General features: G+C 35.6%; 3 protein-coding genes across 4 annotated transcripts; 2 read left to right on the top strand and 1 right to left on the bottom strand.

Annotated features, from left to right (window-relative positions):
• The first annotated feature begins 1,878 nt into the window (after nucleotides 1–1,878).
• Nucleotides 1,879–4,703, top strand: LOC106296961. Its single transcript, XM_013733224.1, has 12 exons — nucleotides 1,879–2,233; nucleotides 2,701–2,783; nucleotides 2,901–3,027; nucleotides 3,110–3,173; nucleotides 3,266–3,363; nucleotides 3,436–3,520; nucleotides 3,603–3,726; nucleotides 3,799–3,900; nucleotides 3,979–4,043; nucleotides 4,132–4,213; nucleotides 4,308–4,387; nucleotides 4,493–4,703. The coding sequence occupies exons 1-12, from the start codon at nucleotides 1,903–1,905 to the stop codon at nucleotides 4,548–4,550; spliced, it is 1,299 nt and encodes a 432-aa protein (XP_013588678.1). The 5' UTR covers nucleotides 1,879–1,902; the 3' UTR covers nucleotides 4,551–4,703.
• A 4,975-nt stretch (nucleotides 4,704–9,678) lies between these two features.
• Nucleotides 9,679–11,630, top strand: LOC106296529 (scarecrow-like protein 3). Of its 2 annotated transcripts, none has more exons than XM_013732676.1 (2): nucleotides 9,679–9,831; nucleotides 10,010–11,630. In XM_013732676.1, the coding sequence occupies exon 2, from the start codon at nucleotides 10,107–10,109 to the stop codon at nucleotides 11,439–11,441; it is 1,335 nt and encodes a 444-aa protein (XP_013588130.1). In that variant the 5' UTR covers nucleotides 9,679–9,831; nucleotides 10,010–10,106; the 3' UTR covers nucleotides 11,442–11,630. The 2 variants fall into 2 exon arrangements, with proteins under 2 accessions (XP_013588130.1, XP_013588129.1); XM_013732675.1 differs by having other exon boundaries at nucleotides 9,679–9,862.
• Nucleotides 11,631–11,941: 311 nt separating this feature from the next.
• Nucleotides 11,942–16,409, bottom strand: LOC106300463 (uncharacterized ATP-dependent helicase C23E6.02). Its single transcript, XM_013736605.1, has 10 exons — nucleotides 16,076–16,409; nucleotides 15,503–16,008; nucleotides 15,004–15,075; nucleotides 14,850–14,927; nucleotides 13,854–14,766; nucleotides 13,579–13,709; nucleotides 13,274–13,492; nucleotides 12,613–13,185; nucleotides 12,321–12,530; nucleotides 11,942–12,227 (listed from the first exon to the last, which is right to left on the bottom strand). The coding sequence occupies exons 1-10, from the start codon at nucleotides 16,170–16,172 to the stop codon at nucleotides 12,123–12,125; spliced, it is 2,904 nt and encodes a 967-aa protein (XP_013592059.1). The 5' UTR covers nucleotides 16,173–16,409; the 3' UTR covers nucleotides 11,942–12,122.
• Nucleotides 16,410–18,393: the final 1,984 nt, after the last annotated feature.

Raw genomic sequence — 18,393 nt, 5'->3', positions numbered from 1 at the left:
TTAAATAAATTAAAGGAAGTATTGATACTTCAATAATCAATAGTACCGAATGTCCTTTTGGTTTGGTGTATGAATGTGGCGAACAGCTGCATAACAGCTGGCAGTTTTGATATTACATTATAGTTTTTTCATCAATTTTGTTTTTCTTAGAGAAAAAAAGTTTATATTGTTGGGAAATTTTAAAATATCGTACAATGGTGAAGGAGGGACAAACAGCGTCAGAGCCCATGAAAACACACGTTGCCGTTTAACCCCAAAAGAAAAAGAGAAGAAGAGGAAGTAGAAGAAAAGCGCTAGTCCCCAGTTTGACAGCTCACTGCCACTCAACGGTAGGACCCACAGGTTTCTTAACATTTACCAGTTTGACCCTTCTTTCGGGTCTACCTCCGAAGCCTAGAGGTTCTCCGCGTTTTAGTCTCGATTTCGAACGTGATTGTGGTCACGTGACATGACACGTCACCTGCTTACCATACGCTGACGGAACACTCTCTTCGCCTTCCCGTGTCGACTTGAATACCACCGTTTTTTTCCAACAAGCTTATTAATTTAATTTCACATCAGGCCTATTTGAAATTATTACCGACATTTTGGCACGGATACGAGCTGTCCAAAATGCGTGCCTCGGAGAAGAGGATCAGATCAATGATCTTTTATTTTGAGTGCTCACTAGTCTTGAAAGCATCGGTTTTATTTATCATTTTTTTCTAATTGTTTTTCTTATTTTGAAAAACAAAAGAAATGAGTTCCAGAATCACAACAAAACAATTTTATATTTAGATCTTATCGAATATTTGAAAGAAAAAAATGATAGTGTACAATTTTAATCAATGTTTTAAAAACTGGACCGACTCGGCATTGTAATTGTGTCGATCGTCAGATCGGTCCAACCGGTTCAATCAAGTTTAAAATTTTTAAGAAAATTTTCATAAGATAATCCTTTTTAAAAGTTTTTTTTACAAAATAGCTCTCAATAAAGAAAATGACCAAAATAAATTTTATTAAAAGGTAAAAATGTAGAGGTGAAATTTCAAAATATCTCTATGGTTAACTAATCTAGATTTAGGGTTAGAGTTAAGGAGTGGAGTTTTGGGGATAGAGTTTCAAATTTAAAAAAAAATAAAAATAAATATTAAAATTTTCAAAATAAAAAAGGCTATTTTAGTCATTTTTTTGGACTATTTTTGTGACAAAAACTTTAAAATGGCTATTTGAGAGAATTGCCAATTTTTAATTTAGTTTAAAATTAAGTAACTATATATGTATAACTATAAAATATTTTTATAATACTTTATGTCATTGTTAGAATCTAAAAATCATATAAAATAAAATGAAAACTCTAAAAATATAAAATAAAATAAAATAAAAAGTAATTTATTTACACATATATTAAAATAATATGATTTTTCTGATTTTTATAATTTGCAATTTTTATTTGAACCGAAAAAACTGGATTCTAATATAGTTTTTTTTTGTCAGCAAAATTAAACAGACTCGTATAGACTGGTTTTAACGAGTTTGACCAATCACATTTACCATTTTGATTCAAATCCGGTTTTCAACACAACCCGAAACCAGTTAAAAAAGCCGACTCACGGTCCAACCGGCCGGTCCCGTATTCAAAATTGATAGAAACAATTAAAAAAAAAACATCTATAATGTATAAGGCCCATTCTTCGTTTAATTGACAATATCCATTTCTTCTTTAAAACCCCATTTATTTATTAGGGCCTATAATTTACCAATGTGGCACTTAAAAGCCCATGTATTTCACTGGCTCACAAGGCGTGATTCATTTATCCCGCTGAGATTTCGACACGTCATCAATCACCAGTCGGTTGCCACGTCACCGCCTTCGATAAAACTTGCTAACGAGATTGAGTGATGAGTGGAAACAGGTGAGAGATGATGGCGCGAGTTCTGCCCCTTCATCATCCGTACAGAGGGACGACGGTACGAGCATCTTCGTCAAACGAAACGAAATACGACGGCGTCGTTCCGGAGGTCAAGCTCGCGGATCCTACCAGGAACTACCGGGTCTTGGTGCTGGGCGGAACGGGTCGGGTCGGCGGGTCTACGGCTGTTGCTCTCTCTAAGCTCTGTCCCAAGCTTAAGATCGTCGTCGCTGGGAGGAACAGAGAGAAAGGTGAAGCAATGGTGGCTAAGCTGGGAGAGAACTCTGAGTTTTGTCAAGTGGATATCAATGACGCTAACATGCTTCAGACAAGTTTAAGAGGTTTGGTTCGCTTCACCAAACACATATCAGTTTTGTCTTTATGCTTGAATTTAGATGTGAATCTGGAAAATTGGACTAGATAGTATGTTAATATGCCTTGAATCTGCTATGATAAAAGTGGACATTCATTACATCAATACTTCCTCTGTGTTTCAAAAGAATAGATTTATTATGTTTTCTATGCATGAATTGTAAATTTTTTTTATTGAATAACTATTGGTTAAAAGTTAATAAAAATTGATAACTGAAAAACTGATGCATTTATAATAGTGATCTACTAGTGTGTTTTCTTAACATGTGTGAAAACACTAAAAAGATATCTATCTTTTGAGGAACAGAGAGGTAACATTAGCTAATAGGATTAAAATTGACATTGGTAAAGAATTTTGACAAAGCTTAGGGTTTATGTAAGGTTTTGGTTTTGTATTTTTGTTCTTGAGTATTTACTGTGAAGTGTATGAATGCAGACGTTGATCTTGTAGTCCATGCCGCTGGACCTTTCCAGCAAGCTCCTAAGTGTACTGTTCTTGAAGCTGCCATAAAGACCAAGGTGAGGATAAGGTAAAAAAACATTGTCTATGTCACCGAACCTTACCTTGTATGCCTGAATGAGTTCGATGAAACTTACAGATATTTTTATTTTATTTTGGTTTCATGTCTGCAACAGACTGCTTATATAGATGTTTGTGATGACACAAGCTACGCTTTCCGCGCAAAAGCTCTTCAGGCAGAGGCCCTTGCTGCCAATGTCCCGGCGATTACAACAGCTGGAATATATCCAGGAGTTAGCAATGGTGGCTATATCTCCCTCTTGCTTTTATATTTGAGTTACAGTTTCATTGATGCAAAAGCTTGTTTTAATTTCCTTATAAATAGTGATGGCGGCAGAAATGGTCGCTGCAGCAAGAAGTGAAGACAAAGGGAAGCCAGAGAAATTGAGGTAACACAAGTAACTTTCTCAGATGTTTATTATTATTGCAAAAATATTATTGTTTTAGTTGAATCTGACTTCTTCCCATGGTGCAATCTCAGATTCTCCTATTATACAGCAGGAACTGGTGGTGCAGGTCCTACAATATTAGCAACGAGTTTTCTACTTCTTGGTGAGGAAGTTACCGCATATAAACAAGGCAAGTGTTACAGGTTAAACCATATCTCTCTCTATTCTACTGTGAATCTTATATTGTGGGGACTTTGATCAGGAGAGAAGGTGAAACTAAAACCCTACAGTGGAATGATAAACGTTGATTTTGGAAAAGGCATACGCAAAAGAGACGTTTATCTTTTGTAAGTCCTTCCTCCACTCCACATCAAAAAGGCTCCATTCCATTGACATCTTTTGCTTAGAACAGTGGCTGTTTTTGGTTAGGAATCTGCCAGAAGTAAGGTCAACTCATGAAGTTCTAGGAGTGCCAACTGTCAGTGCTCGATTCGGCACCTCTCCTTTCTTCTGGAACTGGGGAATGGAGATTATGACAAAGCTCTTGCCACCGGTATCATGCTCAAACCAATCAGTAGTTTGATATCATATCTTTTATGTAATGAAATGGCTATGCTTGCTTTAGGAGGTCCTTAGAGACAGAGCCAAAGTCCAACAAATGGTAGACCTGTTCGACCCTGTCGTTAGAGCCACGGATAGCTTTTCTGGAGAGCGTGTCTCCATGAGGGTAAGGGGAAAAAACTATTTACAGTAAGTTTATTTCGGTTAGTCACTCGTTGTTTCTCATCTTAACCTCTTTGGGAAGGTTGATTTGGAGTGCTCGGATGGACGAGTCGCAGTTGGGTTGTATAGTCATAAAAAACTATCCGTGTGAGTCTCCTTCTCTTCCTTGTAAATAGGCATGCGACAAGGCCTGCATAGAGCTGTCTTTAAGAACCTTAATCTCTTGAGTTTGCAGAGCCGTTGGGGTTTCAACTGCGGCTTTTGTTGTAGCAATGCTTGAAGGAAGTACACAACCAGGGGTTTGGTTTCCAGAAGAGGTGTCTCTCTCTCTCTCTCTCTTTCTCTCTGTATATTCACAAAATCGATGTGAATGTTTGTTTGTTTACGTTGAAGTATGATGTTTTGACGCAGCCTCAAGGGATCGCAGTAGAGGCAAGGGAAGCTCTTCTTAGACGTGCGTCACAAGGAACGTTCAATTTCATACTAAACAAGTGAGCCCACCTTTTATTTTATTATTTAGCCGATTCTTTATCTCCTTTGTTTTCATTTAGTAATGAAGTTTTGTTTTTTTCTCTGCGTTTCTTATGATTTTAAAGGCCACCCTGGATGGTTGAAACTGTCCCCAAGGAGGTTATTTTAGGAATATACGTATGAGTTTGACCAAGAAGAAGAAAAGAGATGATCATCAAATACATTAATTTGTAAAACCATTTTGCTTCTGAGGTGTATACTGGTACAGATTCACAGTTTCATCAATGAAAAGTATGATTTACAGATGAAATGGAGAGTATAGATAGATCCAGTGAACTCTTATCTCGTACTTATGTTCAGTAAAGTCCCAACATCATTCTGAGTTCCATTACATGACTATGGCCAAGCTCAGGAACATTCTTGCAATCTCGGTCTTTCACACTATATGCTACTAATACATCAACACAATGTTGTATATCAGAAAACCAATCAAGGTAAATAAATAAAGAAGAGAAAATCTGAAAGAAACCAGACCTTTGTGAGTTATTGTTTGGCAAGAACATGGTAATGCCGCTCATTGATCCTTTGATCCATAAAGATGTTCCACAGAACCTAACGTTTCAGGTAGTTCTTCACCGTAGAACTTGTAAACTAGGAACCCCAAGAATGCTACAAGCTTTTGATACATGAATGCTTTGTTCATCTATATAAGTGAATTGACTTAGCATTACAGGTATGAACTAATCGAAATTCATACGAGAACCCTCCTGTTGCCGATTACGATTCACGAATTTAACAAGAAACCACTTGTTTCTGAATGGGACTCTTAACTTCTAGTAAAATTCAAGCTCATAAGAGTGTATAAGGAAGACAAATACACATTTAAGGACAAAATAAATCTTTGTAGTTCTCCCCACGGTTGCTTGAACCAGTTCTTGCCATACTTCTCTTTGATCGAGCCAAGAGAGACGATGACTGGTACATGGTTATTTGAAGCTTCTTTGATGGGAAAATAGGCTTTTAAATCCCCAACTATTGGAAAGCATCATTTTTAGTATCCAACTATCACTTGCGCAGATTTAATCCCGAAGTTATAGTTGGCTGCATAAAATTAGACTTAAAAAGGTTAAATGTTAATTACTAAACAGAAACATTAATTGTAATTAAAAAAGGGATCGAGTTTGGCTTTCAAAACCCCAAAATCACTACTATCGATTCTTTTTATGCGATTCTGAATGAGAGGAAGCGATTCACGGCGGTTGAAGATCAAACGTGTACTTCCAATGAAAGGATGGTGAAAATCTATTTCGGAACTAGTGGTGGAAGTTGGAAAAAATTATGATTCAAAGAGCATCTAGATTTCTAATTCTGTCAAAGAATGAAAGGTAAACGATTAAGCTTTGTTGAATCAGGTTTGAATTCCTAAGTAGGTTTTCATTATCCTCTCACAGGAAAAAAACTTGTTTGATCTATAGTCGCCATGAATCGCTTCTTCTCACTCAAATAATCGCATAAAGAAAACAATTTTAGGGATTTTGGGGTTTTGAAACCAAATTCGATCCCTTTTCTAATTAAAATTAACGTTTAGTAATTATCGTTTGACGTTTTTTAAGTCTAATTTTGCGACTAATTTTTCGAATCTAATTTTGCGCAGTCAACCATGACTTCGAAACTAAATTTGTGTAAGTGATAGTTGGATATTAAAAGTGCTGATTTCAAATAGGCGATGATCTAAAAGTCTATTTCCCCTTCTTTGATGCATTAATTGAGACAATTTTTATGCTGATTTATAAAGCTACATTAAAAAAAAAAATCTAGCTATGGGTTTATCTCAAATAATTAATTTTAAGTTACCCTTTTGTTGTTGTTATATTTTATTGTACCGCTTTTCATTTCATAGAATAAGCTAGCCTAAAACTCCTCTTTTTTAAAAAAAAATTACCAACTCAATTTTGTGTAGTAGCCATCAGCAATGGTGACAAATTCTACATATTCTAATATTTGAAAAACTTTGACGATTAAAAAGTGACAAGGGTAAAAGATTTTTTCAACACAAAATTAATTTTTTTTGTGTAGAATAATGTTCTTATAAAATTCAACTAGTCTTTTAAACAAGATATTTTTTCATTTTCATTTTCTCTTTCTTTTACTTTATTCTTTAATTTTTTAATGAGAAATCTTCAAAATATCTACCATTATTGATGTCTTTAGAACATTTATATTGCAAGTATCTTACATGAAGTTTTTGTGAGTAAAAATATTTTTAAAAGAAGATAGAGTGAAAATACAATATGAAAGCCAGTTAAAAAAAATTAAAGAATACAATATCTTCCTTTGTTCGTCTCTGTAACCTCTGTTTTTCTCTTTTTATTTCAATATGAAAGCCAGTTAAAAAAAAAATAGAGTGAAAATAAATACTGATATGAAAACTTTTAAGAATCTTATGAAAATCCATAAGAAACACTTGTATTTTCATGAGTGTTATAGTTTTATTATGTTATTAAAACTTAGATATATAACCTTTTTTGTGCACGTCTTAGATGTATAACTAAATTGCATTAAAGTATTAATATTATTTGTTTGAAAATTCCTTTAAAATAATAATGTGTTGACAATATACACAAAAAGATTTTCGTGTTTCTTTCACAAAGGTCCTCCTACTCTCTATACTAGGCCTGAGACTTTTATCCGAGATCCGGATTCGATCCAAAATCCGATCCGAAAATCCAGATATCCGGAGGGGCCGAATCCAGATTCGGATAGTAAAATGTTAGATCCGTCAAAGCCGGATCCGGATATCTTGATTTTTTAGTTCGGATATCCAGATCTGTAAATTTTATTAATAACTATTTCAAAAATAGTAATATCTATATATAAAAACTAATTTTATTAATATATTTTCATTTTTATAATAGTATATATAAATTTTATGTTAATTTTGTAATATTATACATAGAAATAATTAAAAAAATTATATATATTTTTATTTTTAAATTATTGTTAAATTTTTATAAATTAATATTATTATTTTTATTTATTTTTAGGATCTATATCTGAATCCGGATATCCGCCGGATATTACAATTTTTAGAAGGATATCCGACGTCCAGATATCCGAGAACCCTGAATCCAAATAAAGATAATAAAATTATGGATCCACCGGATAAGGATCCGGATTCGGATACCTTAAAATTGTCCGGATATCCGATCCGTCGTAGGCCTAGTCTATACTACTATTATCAATTGATTCCATTTTTCCAATTTATGATCCCAAAAAAGAATTAAATTGTTGGTATGAACTTCACAAAATCGTGATTTATGTTTGCATATTATGAGATCTTGTATTCCAATAAACAGAATTTATCATTCTGTAATTTTTAATCAAATTACAATTAAATAAAACTAAAATACTACTATTTCTTTAGTTATTATTTTTTTCTTTTTGTCAACCTATTTCTTTAGTTATACTTTTATCCTTTTAAACTATTTTACTAGTATATTCCCCAGATCAGAGCTTTTAACAGTAAATTAATGTCATTTTTTCTAGAGAATCTTGGTCAATGTTTTTTAGTTTAAAATATGATTACAGTAAAAACAAATAGAGAGAGAAATAGAAAAAAGGACAAAAGGTGTGCATTTAAAACAAAGAAAAAGGACAAAATGTGGCATTTAAAACAAAGAAAACGGACAAATAAAAAGTTACGAAAAGACAATGAACATTCAAAGAAGAAGACAGACAAATCCCCACAACTAACCTTTCAAGCCATCATCTCAATTTTATAAATATAAATATTTTTTTTAACAAGACAACAAAAACAAAAGAGATGGTTTTGGGGTTATGCTTTGTCTGTTTGGACGTTTCCTTCTCAGAATCATATTTTTCCAAAACAGCTTTTTACCTAAAACAAAAGATTTTTTTGTTTTTATAATTGGAAAACAGTCATGATTCGAAATCCACCTCATGTGGAGACAAAAATCATAAAAGTGGAGGCTCCAAACTCAAATTATGTAATGAGAAAATTCAAAAAGATATAATGACAAATGGGTTCATTGAACTTCTTGCATCATCTAACTTTCTTTTCTCTTTTGGTAATGTCATCTAACTTTCCTTCTTTTCTAGTTTCTCTAAATTAAGAACCATGATTCAAAAGTAAATCAAGAACCAATCAAACACATATCTGGAAATTACCTTACTATTTTTAAGAAAATTACAGGTGAGGCTTCTCTTTGTAATATCTTGTTTGATTCTAAATTTCTAATGGACAGAAATGTTGATACGTGGGCACCGTACGTGGCCTTAGATGTGACTATTCATTTAGTACAACCAGGGCTGGACACAGATAGGATATCCAAGTTTTTTAAGGTATTTGTGATTTGCTTATCTAATTTTTCGATTTGCTTTGCTTCGGAAAAATACTTTGCTTCGGAAAAATACGGATATCCGAAAAAACGGATATCCGAAAAATAAATAGATATTTGTGGATATTTACGGATATCCGGAAAATAAATAGATATTTGCGGATATTTACGAATACTTACGGATATCTCATCCGCTTTGATTAATACAAATAATCTTAAAAAATTAATACAAATTTATTTTTTAATATATATATATTTTTGCATGATATACAAAATAAAAACTAAAAGAAATAGTGAAACTACATATTTTGTAAATTTTAAACTTAGTTAACAATTATAATAACACAAAACTTAAGAAAAAAGTTATAATTGTTTTATAAATTTTTTCTCTTTTTTTTTATGTAATACTTTTATATAAGTAATAATGTGAATATAATTTTTCAAATCATATGTTATAATAATAATTATATAAACTTATACATTTAAAACATTAAGTATAATCAAGATGTATATATATTTATATATTTCTGGATCGGAACGGATATACGCTTTCCAAAATTTTGATATTTGTGATTTGGTTCGATTTTAACGAATATTGATTTTTAGTATTTGTTTTGATTCTAAAGTTTACGGATATCTGGAAATTTCGGATCGAATTGAGAAAAATAACAAATCGAATCAAATTCAACGGATAAAATGTCCAGCACTAAGTAAAGCTAGTCCCATGTGAATGTGACAATAACTATAGTTTAACGATGAGATTGAAACTTTGACTATTTTTATTGAATTCCTTAAAACGAAAGAGAAAGAAAAGAACACAAAAAGACAACAAGGAAGAAGACAAAACCAACTATCACGCATTGTCTGGTACGTAGAACCAAAAGGAACAATGCCTCTGTTTTAGTGTTTTTTAGTTACAATCCACACACATACACACGCTATAACTCACAAGATAACCCACTAGAGACTTCTTTGTTCTTACCCATAGATTGGATAGATAGAAGTATAACTCAGCCAACAAAGAGATATAAAAAACCTTCACATTTTCTTCTATAAATTCATTCGGTTTTTTTTTTTTTTGTTCTTTCCATTGATGCAATAATCAAGTAAGTTTTTTTGAACATATTTTATAATCAAGTAACTTTCTTTCCTTTTCTTTATCAAATTCAGATAGTTGCTGTCTTTCTTCTTCTGTCTTCAAATCATTTACTATCTATAGGTTTAAAAAATCTGCATCAAAAATCTGTTTTTAACCATTTAATGCCTCTTCTGTTAAAACTGCAGATTCTTTGGATCTTTAAAGGAACTCAGATTCGTGGGTTTGGTTCTTCTCGTTGCAAAGTTCCAACTTTTCATTAAAAGGATTGAACTTTGGCCTTCAATGGTTGTGGCTATGCTTCAAGAAGACAATGGAACATCCTCTGTAGCTTCATCACCACTCCAAGTCTTCTCAACCATGTCTCTCACAAGACCAGCTCTCCTCTCTTCTCCCTCATCACCCTTCAAAGACCTCAAACCAGAGGAGCGCGGTCTCTACTTGATCCACCTCCTGCTAACCTGCGCCAACCACGTGGCCTCAGGCAGCCTCCAAAACGCAAACGCAGCGCTCGAGCAGCTCTCTCTCCTCTCTTCCCCTGACGGCGACACGATGCAGCGAGTCGCAGCTTACTTCACCGAAGCGCTAGCTAACAGGATCCTCAAGTCTTGGCCTGGTCTCTACAAGGCTCTTAACGCAACTCAGAGAAAGACCAACAACGTCTCCGAGGAGGTTCACGTCAGGAGATTGTTCTTTGATATGTTTCCTATCCTCAAAGTGTCTTACCTGCTCACTAACCGAGCTATACTCGAGGCTATGGAAGGAGAGAAGATGGTTCACGTGATTGATCTCGATGCTTCTGAGCCTGCTCAGTGGCTTGCTTTGATTCAAGATTTTAACTCTAGGCCTGAAGGTCCACCGCATTTGAGAATCACTGGTGTCCATCACCACAAAGAAGTGCTTGATCAAATGGCTCATATACTCACTGAAGAGGCCGAGAAACTCGACATCCCGTTTCAGTTTAATCCCGTTGTGAGTAGTTTAGAGTCTTTGAACATAGACCAGTTGGGCGTTAAGACAGGAGAGGCCTTGGCCGTCAGCTCGGTTCTTCAATTGCATAACTTCTTGGCCTCTGATGAAGATATCTTGAGAAAGAATGGATACAGCCTGAGCGGCGACTCGGCTTCATCTTTGCCTCTACCTAACTCAGGAAGGATCAGTAGATTCCTCAATGCAATGTGGAGTTTGTCTCCAAAGATCATGGTGGTCACTGAGCAAGACTCAGACCACAACGGGTCTACACTGATGGAGAGACTATTAGAATCACTCTACACCTATGCAGCATTGTTTGATTGCTTGGAAGCAAAAGTTCCAAGGACTTGTCAAGATAGGAGCAAAGTGGAGAAGATGTTTTTCGGGGAAGAGATCAAGAACATCATAGCGTGCGAGGGATCTGAGAGAAGGGAAAGACATGAGAAGCTAGAGAAGTGGAGCCAGAGGATTGATTTGGCTGGTTTTGGGAATGTTCCTCTGAGCTATTTTGCCATGTTGCAGGGTAGGAGGTTGCTTCAAGGGTATGGTTTTGATGGGTATATGATCAAAGAAGAGAGTGGGTGTGCTGTGATTTGCTGGCAAGATAGACCTCTATACTCGGTATCAGCTTGGAGATGCAGGAAATGAAAGAAGATGAATGACATAAACACTCGTGTGTTCTCTTTTGTTTATGATCAGAGAGTCACTTTCTTTTGTTATACATAGAGACAGACACAATCTTAGTTGTTTCATGATGTGACTTGGCCAATGTTTCTAACTGCCTCTGCATATATACCTTTTGAACGGATGATAACTACATTTATGTTCTGTTCATGATCTTCAATAGTTTCCTATACAATCAATGTTCTAAAATATCTATAGGTTTGATTAGGCTCTTTAGGATTATTGTTTAGGCGGAGGCCAGACCGTTTTTTAAATGTCTAAAACGATTTTTTAAATAGCCATTCTGGAAAAATCATTTTGTTTAGACCCAATTTTTAAAACACTGTCTACAATTATTAAATCATGATCTCAGAACTAAAAACTGTTGCAAGGAATAAGTTTGACCTTCTTTCAGGATATGATTCTGTTGTATATGTATGAAACTAAGTTGGTGTATATTTAGATTACAACGAGGACACATGCACTTTCTCCAAAGGGTAGTCTGATATAACTATGAAAAAGAAAGAGTTATTTACAAATTTGCTCAATTCCAATCTGTGAACCTGAAGAACATAAAATGCAGCTCAAAGGTTTCTTCATGATCAAAACTCTGGAAGTGAAACTTGGCAAACCGGAGATTTAGAAATACGCTAAACCAAAGTTTGTCTACACCATGAAAAGATATTTGAGATCATCTACTGTTAGTCGAGTTGCAGAGCCTCCACCATGGTCTTCACCAAAGGCAGATGCAACCATTGCTCTTTTCTCTTCCTGATGATGAAAATAATCGCAGAGCCAGAAATGAGAAACTGAGGCGAAACGTGTATCATCTAGAAGGAAAGATATAGAGTTTAAACCATATACCTGGAGAGCCAAAATTCTATCCTCAACAGTATTTGTTATCGTAATACGAGTAACAGTAACTGGTCGAGTTTGTCCAATACGATGTGCTCGATCAATAGCTTGATCTTCAGTAGTTGGATTCCACCAAAGATCAAGAAGAATGACATGACTTGCAGCAACCATATTCAGCCCAAGGTTTCCAGCTTTTAAAGACATTATCATCACTTTTACCTGTGATAAAAAGAAGGGAACATAACATATACTCAAATGCGTAGGAGAAATCAAGTTTAAAAGTTTGGAAAGATTGACTTACATCTGGATCGTTGCTGAATTCTTTGACCGCTCTGTCTCTAGCAGCTAGACTCATTGTACCATCTAATCTTCTGAACTCTATAGTCTTTTCATTTAGAGAGAACTCGAGCACGTCAAGCATACTAGTCCACTGAGAAAAGATGATCGTTTTCACTGGCGCTTGGTTGCAAGGAGTAGTTGAAGGCACACTCGTTTCCTCTATAATGGTCACATCATCGTCATCCACGTCATATGGCAGCGAGGAAGAAGGCATTCCACCGTTCTGAGTTGAGTTTGGACCTCTGCCTTGGTTAGAAAGCGACTGCAGAATATCCAAGACAGTTTTGATTTTTGACGAGCTGAACTCGCCATTCTGAAAAGCTGCTTTGTTAAGACCTTTAGCATGTGAGGAAGAACTACAACCAATATCATCAGCGGCACAGCTTCGAAGAGTAGACTTGGAGAAAACAACATCATGCGCAAGCTGTTCTCTGCATACAGGGCACGAGTTCTCATCCCCTGTGATGTATTCTGATACACACTGATAGCAGAATATATGGCCACACAAAGTAATAACAGGATTTTCTGGTGGATCCTGCAAAATGACAGAAGACAAAACATACAGATGAGGTAATCAGATGGTGAGAACCTGATCATTTAAACCTACATCGTTATGCACTTACGTTGCAGGCACGGCAGATGGGAGATGATTCTAAGCGATTCAGCAAGCTAACACGAACCTCCCTAGAAAGTCTTTTAGCAGCTTTTTCTGATTCTTTTCCTACAGAATCTGAGCTGAATCCTTTAACAAGCTGGGGATGGTCACAGGCTTGGCGCAACCGTAAAAGCATGAGAAGAATGTTCGCATAGTTTTGGTTCAAAGTTCCTGCATCAGCATATGCCTGCAGACAGAAAAATATCATCTTACCAAATTTCTAGTTACTACAAAAGGATGAACTGATAGTTTGGAGGAGCGCAGAAAGAGCACCTTGAACTGAGAACGTGAATCAGATTCAAGCTTCGTGTAAAAAGACCGCTCCTCTACCGAAAAGTCTACCTTGCTCAAATTAATTGTCTTCGGTGGTAGATTAATTATAGGCTGACCATCAAGCAACGTTCCTAGATCGTAGATCAGAAGATAATTAATAGAAACTCTCAACAGATATAAAAAGCCTATGGCATAGAACACTGTTATGAAGTCAAAGCCCATCACCAGACACCAATTTATCAACTTAAAACATTAACGAGACAGTCAGAGTGTACCTTTGGTACGGCGCAGCATTATAGCCTTCAAAATAGCTTGAAGCTTCTTATAACCAATTTGGGAATTTCTGGAAATTGGAACCTTAATTGTGCTGTAGAATGACTTGTACACGGCATATGGATCATACCTCAGAAACCTGAAATAGCTATACAAATCATCTATCGTGTTTTGAATCGGTGTTCCAGACAAACACCATCTCCTTTTAGCTCGAAGACCACAACAAGCTCTTGCCACCTGGGTTCTATGGTTCTTAATCGTCTGAGCTTCGTCTAGGACAACTCTGAACCACCCAACCTTTGCTAGAGCACCACAGTCAGGGTCAGAGTCGTCAGCGTTTTTCTTGCCTCGTTTCTTGCTCTTCTTAGGAGCACCCAACACATTTTTGCGTTTCTTACTCATGAAGCCAGAGGCCAGACCATGATCATCGGCATATTTTTCATCATTCTCATCGTCATCCTTGAGGGCTTTCTTTGGAACTTCATTTGAGACGATAGCGTAAGTTGTCATCACCACATCATACTTTGCTAGCTCAGTAGGATCTTTGGTCCTGTTACCACCGTGGTAGATTAAAACAGAAAGCTTGGCTTCTTCAGTAACCTTATCATCAAGCTCTCTTGCCCACTGCCGAACAACACTAGCTGGACAAACAATTAAAGTGCCAGCAGCTGGTCTTTTCCCATTAAATTTCCTTGTTGAAGTACTCGCTTCTTCATCCTTGGCTTTCTTCATGCCAAAACTGCCATTAACACTTATAGCCTTCGACTCTTGTTTCACAAAGGCATTCTCTGATTCATCATCAGCATCCAGATCCAATGCTTCAGCCACTTGATTGCTTGAATTCTCAGACTTTGATTTTGCCTCGTGCATTTGTTTTAGGATAAGAGCAATTGTTGAGATTGTTTTACCAAGGCCCTGCACAGTAAACCAAATTGAGTGAGAGGGAACCATAGTGAAACTTAATAGTTTAGCGGTAAAGGATTACGACTAAAAGTAACCTGGTCATCAGCTAGTATCCCTCCCAGACAGGGCGCACTTCTAGTTTCCTTCTGAAACATCCATGCCAATGCAATTTTCTGAGAAACAACAGTGTTTTAGTATTGCAAGCCCATTCCAAACAGATACTGAAAGATGAACTAGAAGCGTGAGTACCTGATGCTTCATAAGAGGAACTGAAAGAAGACCGTCAGGTAAATCGACCTCGGACTTGGGTTGATTCAGATTCTGCAAGAAATACTTACTTCTTTATCACAATTTTGAAGCACTTGATAATACTCTCAGATATCGAAATTATAATCTTGATGAACAGTATGAATCAAGAGACGAATGCTACAAAAGTGACGATGTACTGATTCTCAAAAAGGAAGGAAAAAAAAAATGCTTATACACATTATCTAGAACTGAGAAAGTCGGCATGTTACTCTGTTTCGAGCACCAATGGGAATATTAAGACATTTGAACCGAATAAGCATACTAATCTCTATGACATTAAACCCTACTCCATTCATTTGTTGCTCTAGTTCAGTAGCACTGACCACAAAGCTAAAGAAAGAGAGAGGTGTATTGCACATAGAGATAGTATTAAACCCACCAAAAGGAGAACTAGTACAGGAGCTACACAAGCCAAATGGCCTGGGATAATGATAAAAACCTGAAGTGCAGCCTGATAGATGAGCCTCTCGTCATTCTCCGAACTCCTATCTTCACCCATGCCATTCCTATGCAACGGATCACTTCCACCATTGAAATGCGAGGTAGAAGCACCTGTTCCATGGGCCCCAGACGGAGGAAACAACCGATCGCCATTAATGACACGCCCCGAGCCTATCCCATCATGGAACCCACCATAACCACCACCAAAGTTACCGTTGTTTCCTGGAGTAGCAGCATAAACCCCACGAAAGTGACTCCCGTTCCCATTACTCGTACCGAAGATATCAGGTCTCAACGGCATAGGCGGTCGAATAAGAGAAGGTGGAAGAACCCTTTTAACATCCTGTTGAGAAGATCCAATGTACCCATTAGTCAGTGGCTTGGCTTCAAACCCATTGCGTGAAGAGGGTAGTGGAAGTCCCACTCTTGTGAGACCATTTGCATTTGAAGAGGTCCCGTTAACAAGGTGAGGTCTCAGCGCAGAGAGTTCCCTTGTTTGAGAGCCTACATATAAACCGAGATCATTAATCCAATAACAAATAACAATTGGTTAGGTGAGAAAAGATGTAACCTTGAGGAGGTAACCGTGGATGAGGAAGAGGGACGCTGGTTCTAGTTTCTTGTATCTCAACATCACTGTCTGAACTGATTTCTATAGCGGAGTCCATCGCAAAGACCTCTCAACTTTCACTCTCTAAATCTTTTAAAATCAGAATAAACGATCGCAATCACCGTAAAGATGCATACTTTGAAAAAGTCTAAAGGGCTGATGATTTCGACATTCAATTGAAGATTTAGAATCAAAACCCGGAATTGGATAAACGAAACCCTAAGGAGAAAGGAAGTTGAGGCGTGAATCTCTCTGTAGGGGAAGGGGAAGGGGAAGGGGAAGGAAGCGAAACAGAGGAAGGAATAGTGTTTGTGAAAGCCAATTGATTCCTTCTTATTCATATTATAGGGTTTTCGAGTTGACCATCGTAAAATCACACGGAACGGCGCCGTTTCGAGTGACAGGAACTGTGATTGATTAATTAGTTAGATACGCAATTTTAAAATTATATAATTAGAGACCACTTTTAGAACGAGCAAAATACTCAATAAAAATATATAAATAAATATGTTTCCAAGTTTTAAAAAAAGAAGAAAATAGCATCAGTCAACATATGTCACCTTCGATCCATTAACAAAGATCTCAGCCCATATTAATTGAACTTCACGAGATTGAGAAACGTTCTCATACATCCAAGCTTTAAATTTCTCTTTGAATTTCATATTTAGCTGGAGTTTTCTAAAAAGAGTTTATCTGATGTTATTAAACAACAAATACGACATATATAATACAATAAATTATTTTTTTGCACCAACAAGATAGTGAAAATAAGCTTTATACTGACAAACACTTTGTTTCAAATTTTTAAAAGTAAGAACAAAAGTTCTACACAAAAATAACGCAACTGCAGGGTCTCTCTGCGAACCGTTCTATCAGGCGCTTGACTCTCATGGCGGTAAATGCCACCATTTACTGGATATGGAATGAACGCAACAACAGACTTCAGAGAGGTATCTTCAGAGACAAGGATTCCTTATTCCTGACCATAGACAAGCAGATCAGAAACAGGATATCGTCGCTTCGAGTTTCTCATCCGACGGCTTCATCTACTATGATGCAGTGCTGGCTGACGATTGGGTAGTAGACAGCATGGCAAATCATCATCTCTATCTCGTCTGGTGATTTCTTCTCCACCCTTCTCTCTGTTCCGCCATCTCTTTCCCAACGACAAAACTACGGAGAAACCAAAGGGGCCATCACTATTCGACTAATGGGCTTACACCACTTTAATTTTTCACCTGGGCTGACTTTAATTCATAACTATGTGTTTCCTTTTGAATTGGGCAGGACTCGTTAAACACTAAAGCTGGGCTTGTAATATTTTTTTTTCTTTTTGCTTTAAATATGAATGCCATTTACAAAAAAAAAATATATTTTTAACCATTTGAAAGCCTTTAGTCAAAAAAAAATATTTTTAACCATTACACGAAATGATTTACATAAGTTTTAATTTACATAAAACATGTTTATTATTTTCTGTTTTATTTTTATAGAATTAACTTTGATAAAAATAATGTAAATCTTCTAAACTAAAAATTATATTTGTTTGAAATACTAATGAAAATAATAATAATTAGATAAAAATTATGTATCCAAAATAAAAACATAAAAAACTATAGAAAACAACAACTAAACATGTTACATTAAAAACATAATTATAAAAAAATATCTATAATAATCATATTATGCGAATCGAAATCAAAATTCTAAAGACGAATCTCAATGTGGGATTAGTATACATGCCACGCTAGTACATATTATATCACCAATGTGGGATTGATTGCTAGGTTGCACAGAAACTCGGATGAAAGTCCGTTTCACATTTCAGAAACGTTTTGTAATCGGAATCTCGTGGAAACTCGTTAGAAACTCATTTCTTGAAAATTTCATTTTGAAAACTCAATGGAAACTCGTGTTTCCATTTTAGAAACTTGTGATTCTATTTTAGAAACGTGAACGAAAACTTTTTAAAATAAATTTTGTAACTTGTATCTTTATCTTGAGTTAAGTTACTTAATATTTAAGTATTGGATATCTGCTATTTTAAAATTTTAATATGATTTTGATGTTTAACTATTACTTATTTCATTTCCGTGTACTTAACATAAAATTGTTATTCGTTGATTTATATTATTAGATAGACCAAACAAAAGAAAATAATAGTACTCACATGTTAATCATTCATATACAATATAACCTCTTTAAATTAATACTCTATAAATTAATATACACTAAAAATTTCTATAAAATAATATAATTTTATAGTCCCAAACCGAGTT

Source organism: Brassica oleracea, chromosome C6 (assembly GCF_000695525.1).
Source record: "Brassica oleracea var. oleracea cultivar TO1000 chromosome C6, BOL, whole genome shotgun sequence".
NCBI classification, from domain to species: domain Eukaryota; kingdom Viridiplantae; phylum Streptophyta; class Magnoliopsida; order Brassicales; family Brassicaceae; genus Brassica; species Brassica oleracea.
Note: the sequence above shows the minus strand (reverse complement) of the source record. Positions and strands in the feature narration are given on the sequence as shown.

What these genes read in the sequence shown, in the direction of transcription:
- LOC106296961 (XM_013733224.1), top strand. Translation starts at nt 1,903, where the DNA reads ATGATGGCGCGAGTTCTGCCCCTTCATCATCCGTACAGAGGGACGACG. An exon ending in AGTTACCGCATATAAACAAG is followed by an intron (nt 3,364 to 3,435) that starts GCAAGTGTTACA and finishes GACTTTGATCAG; the next exon opens with GAGAGAAGGTGAAACTAAAA. An exon ending in TTCAATTTCATACTAAACAA is followed by an intron (nt 4,388 to 4,492) that starts GTGAGCCCACCT and finishes ATGATTTTAAAG; the next exon opens with GCCACCCTGGATGGTTGAAA.
- LOC106296529 (XM_013732676.1), top strand. Translation starts at nt 10,107, where the DNA reads ATGGTTGTGGCTATGCTTCAAGAAGACAATGGAACATCCTCTGTAGCT.
- LOC106300463 (XM_013736605.1), bottom strand. Translation starts at nt 16,172, where the DNA reads ATGGACTCCGCTATAGAAATCAGTTCAGACAGTGATGTTGAGATACAA. An exon ending in GGATACTAGCTGATGACCAG is followed by an intron (nt 14,767 to 14,849) that starts GTTACTTTTAGT and finishes TTTACTGTGCAG; the next exon opens with GGCCTTGGTAAAACAATCTC. An exon ending in AATGCTGCGCCGTACCAAAG is followed by an intron (nt 13,710 to 13,853) that starts GTACACTCTGAC and finishes TCTACGATCTAG; the next exon opens with GAACGTTGCTTGATGGTCAG.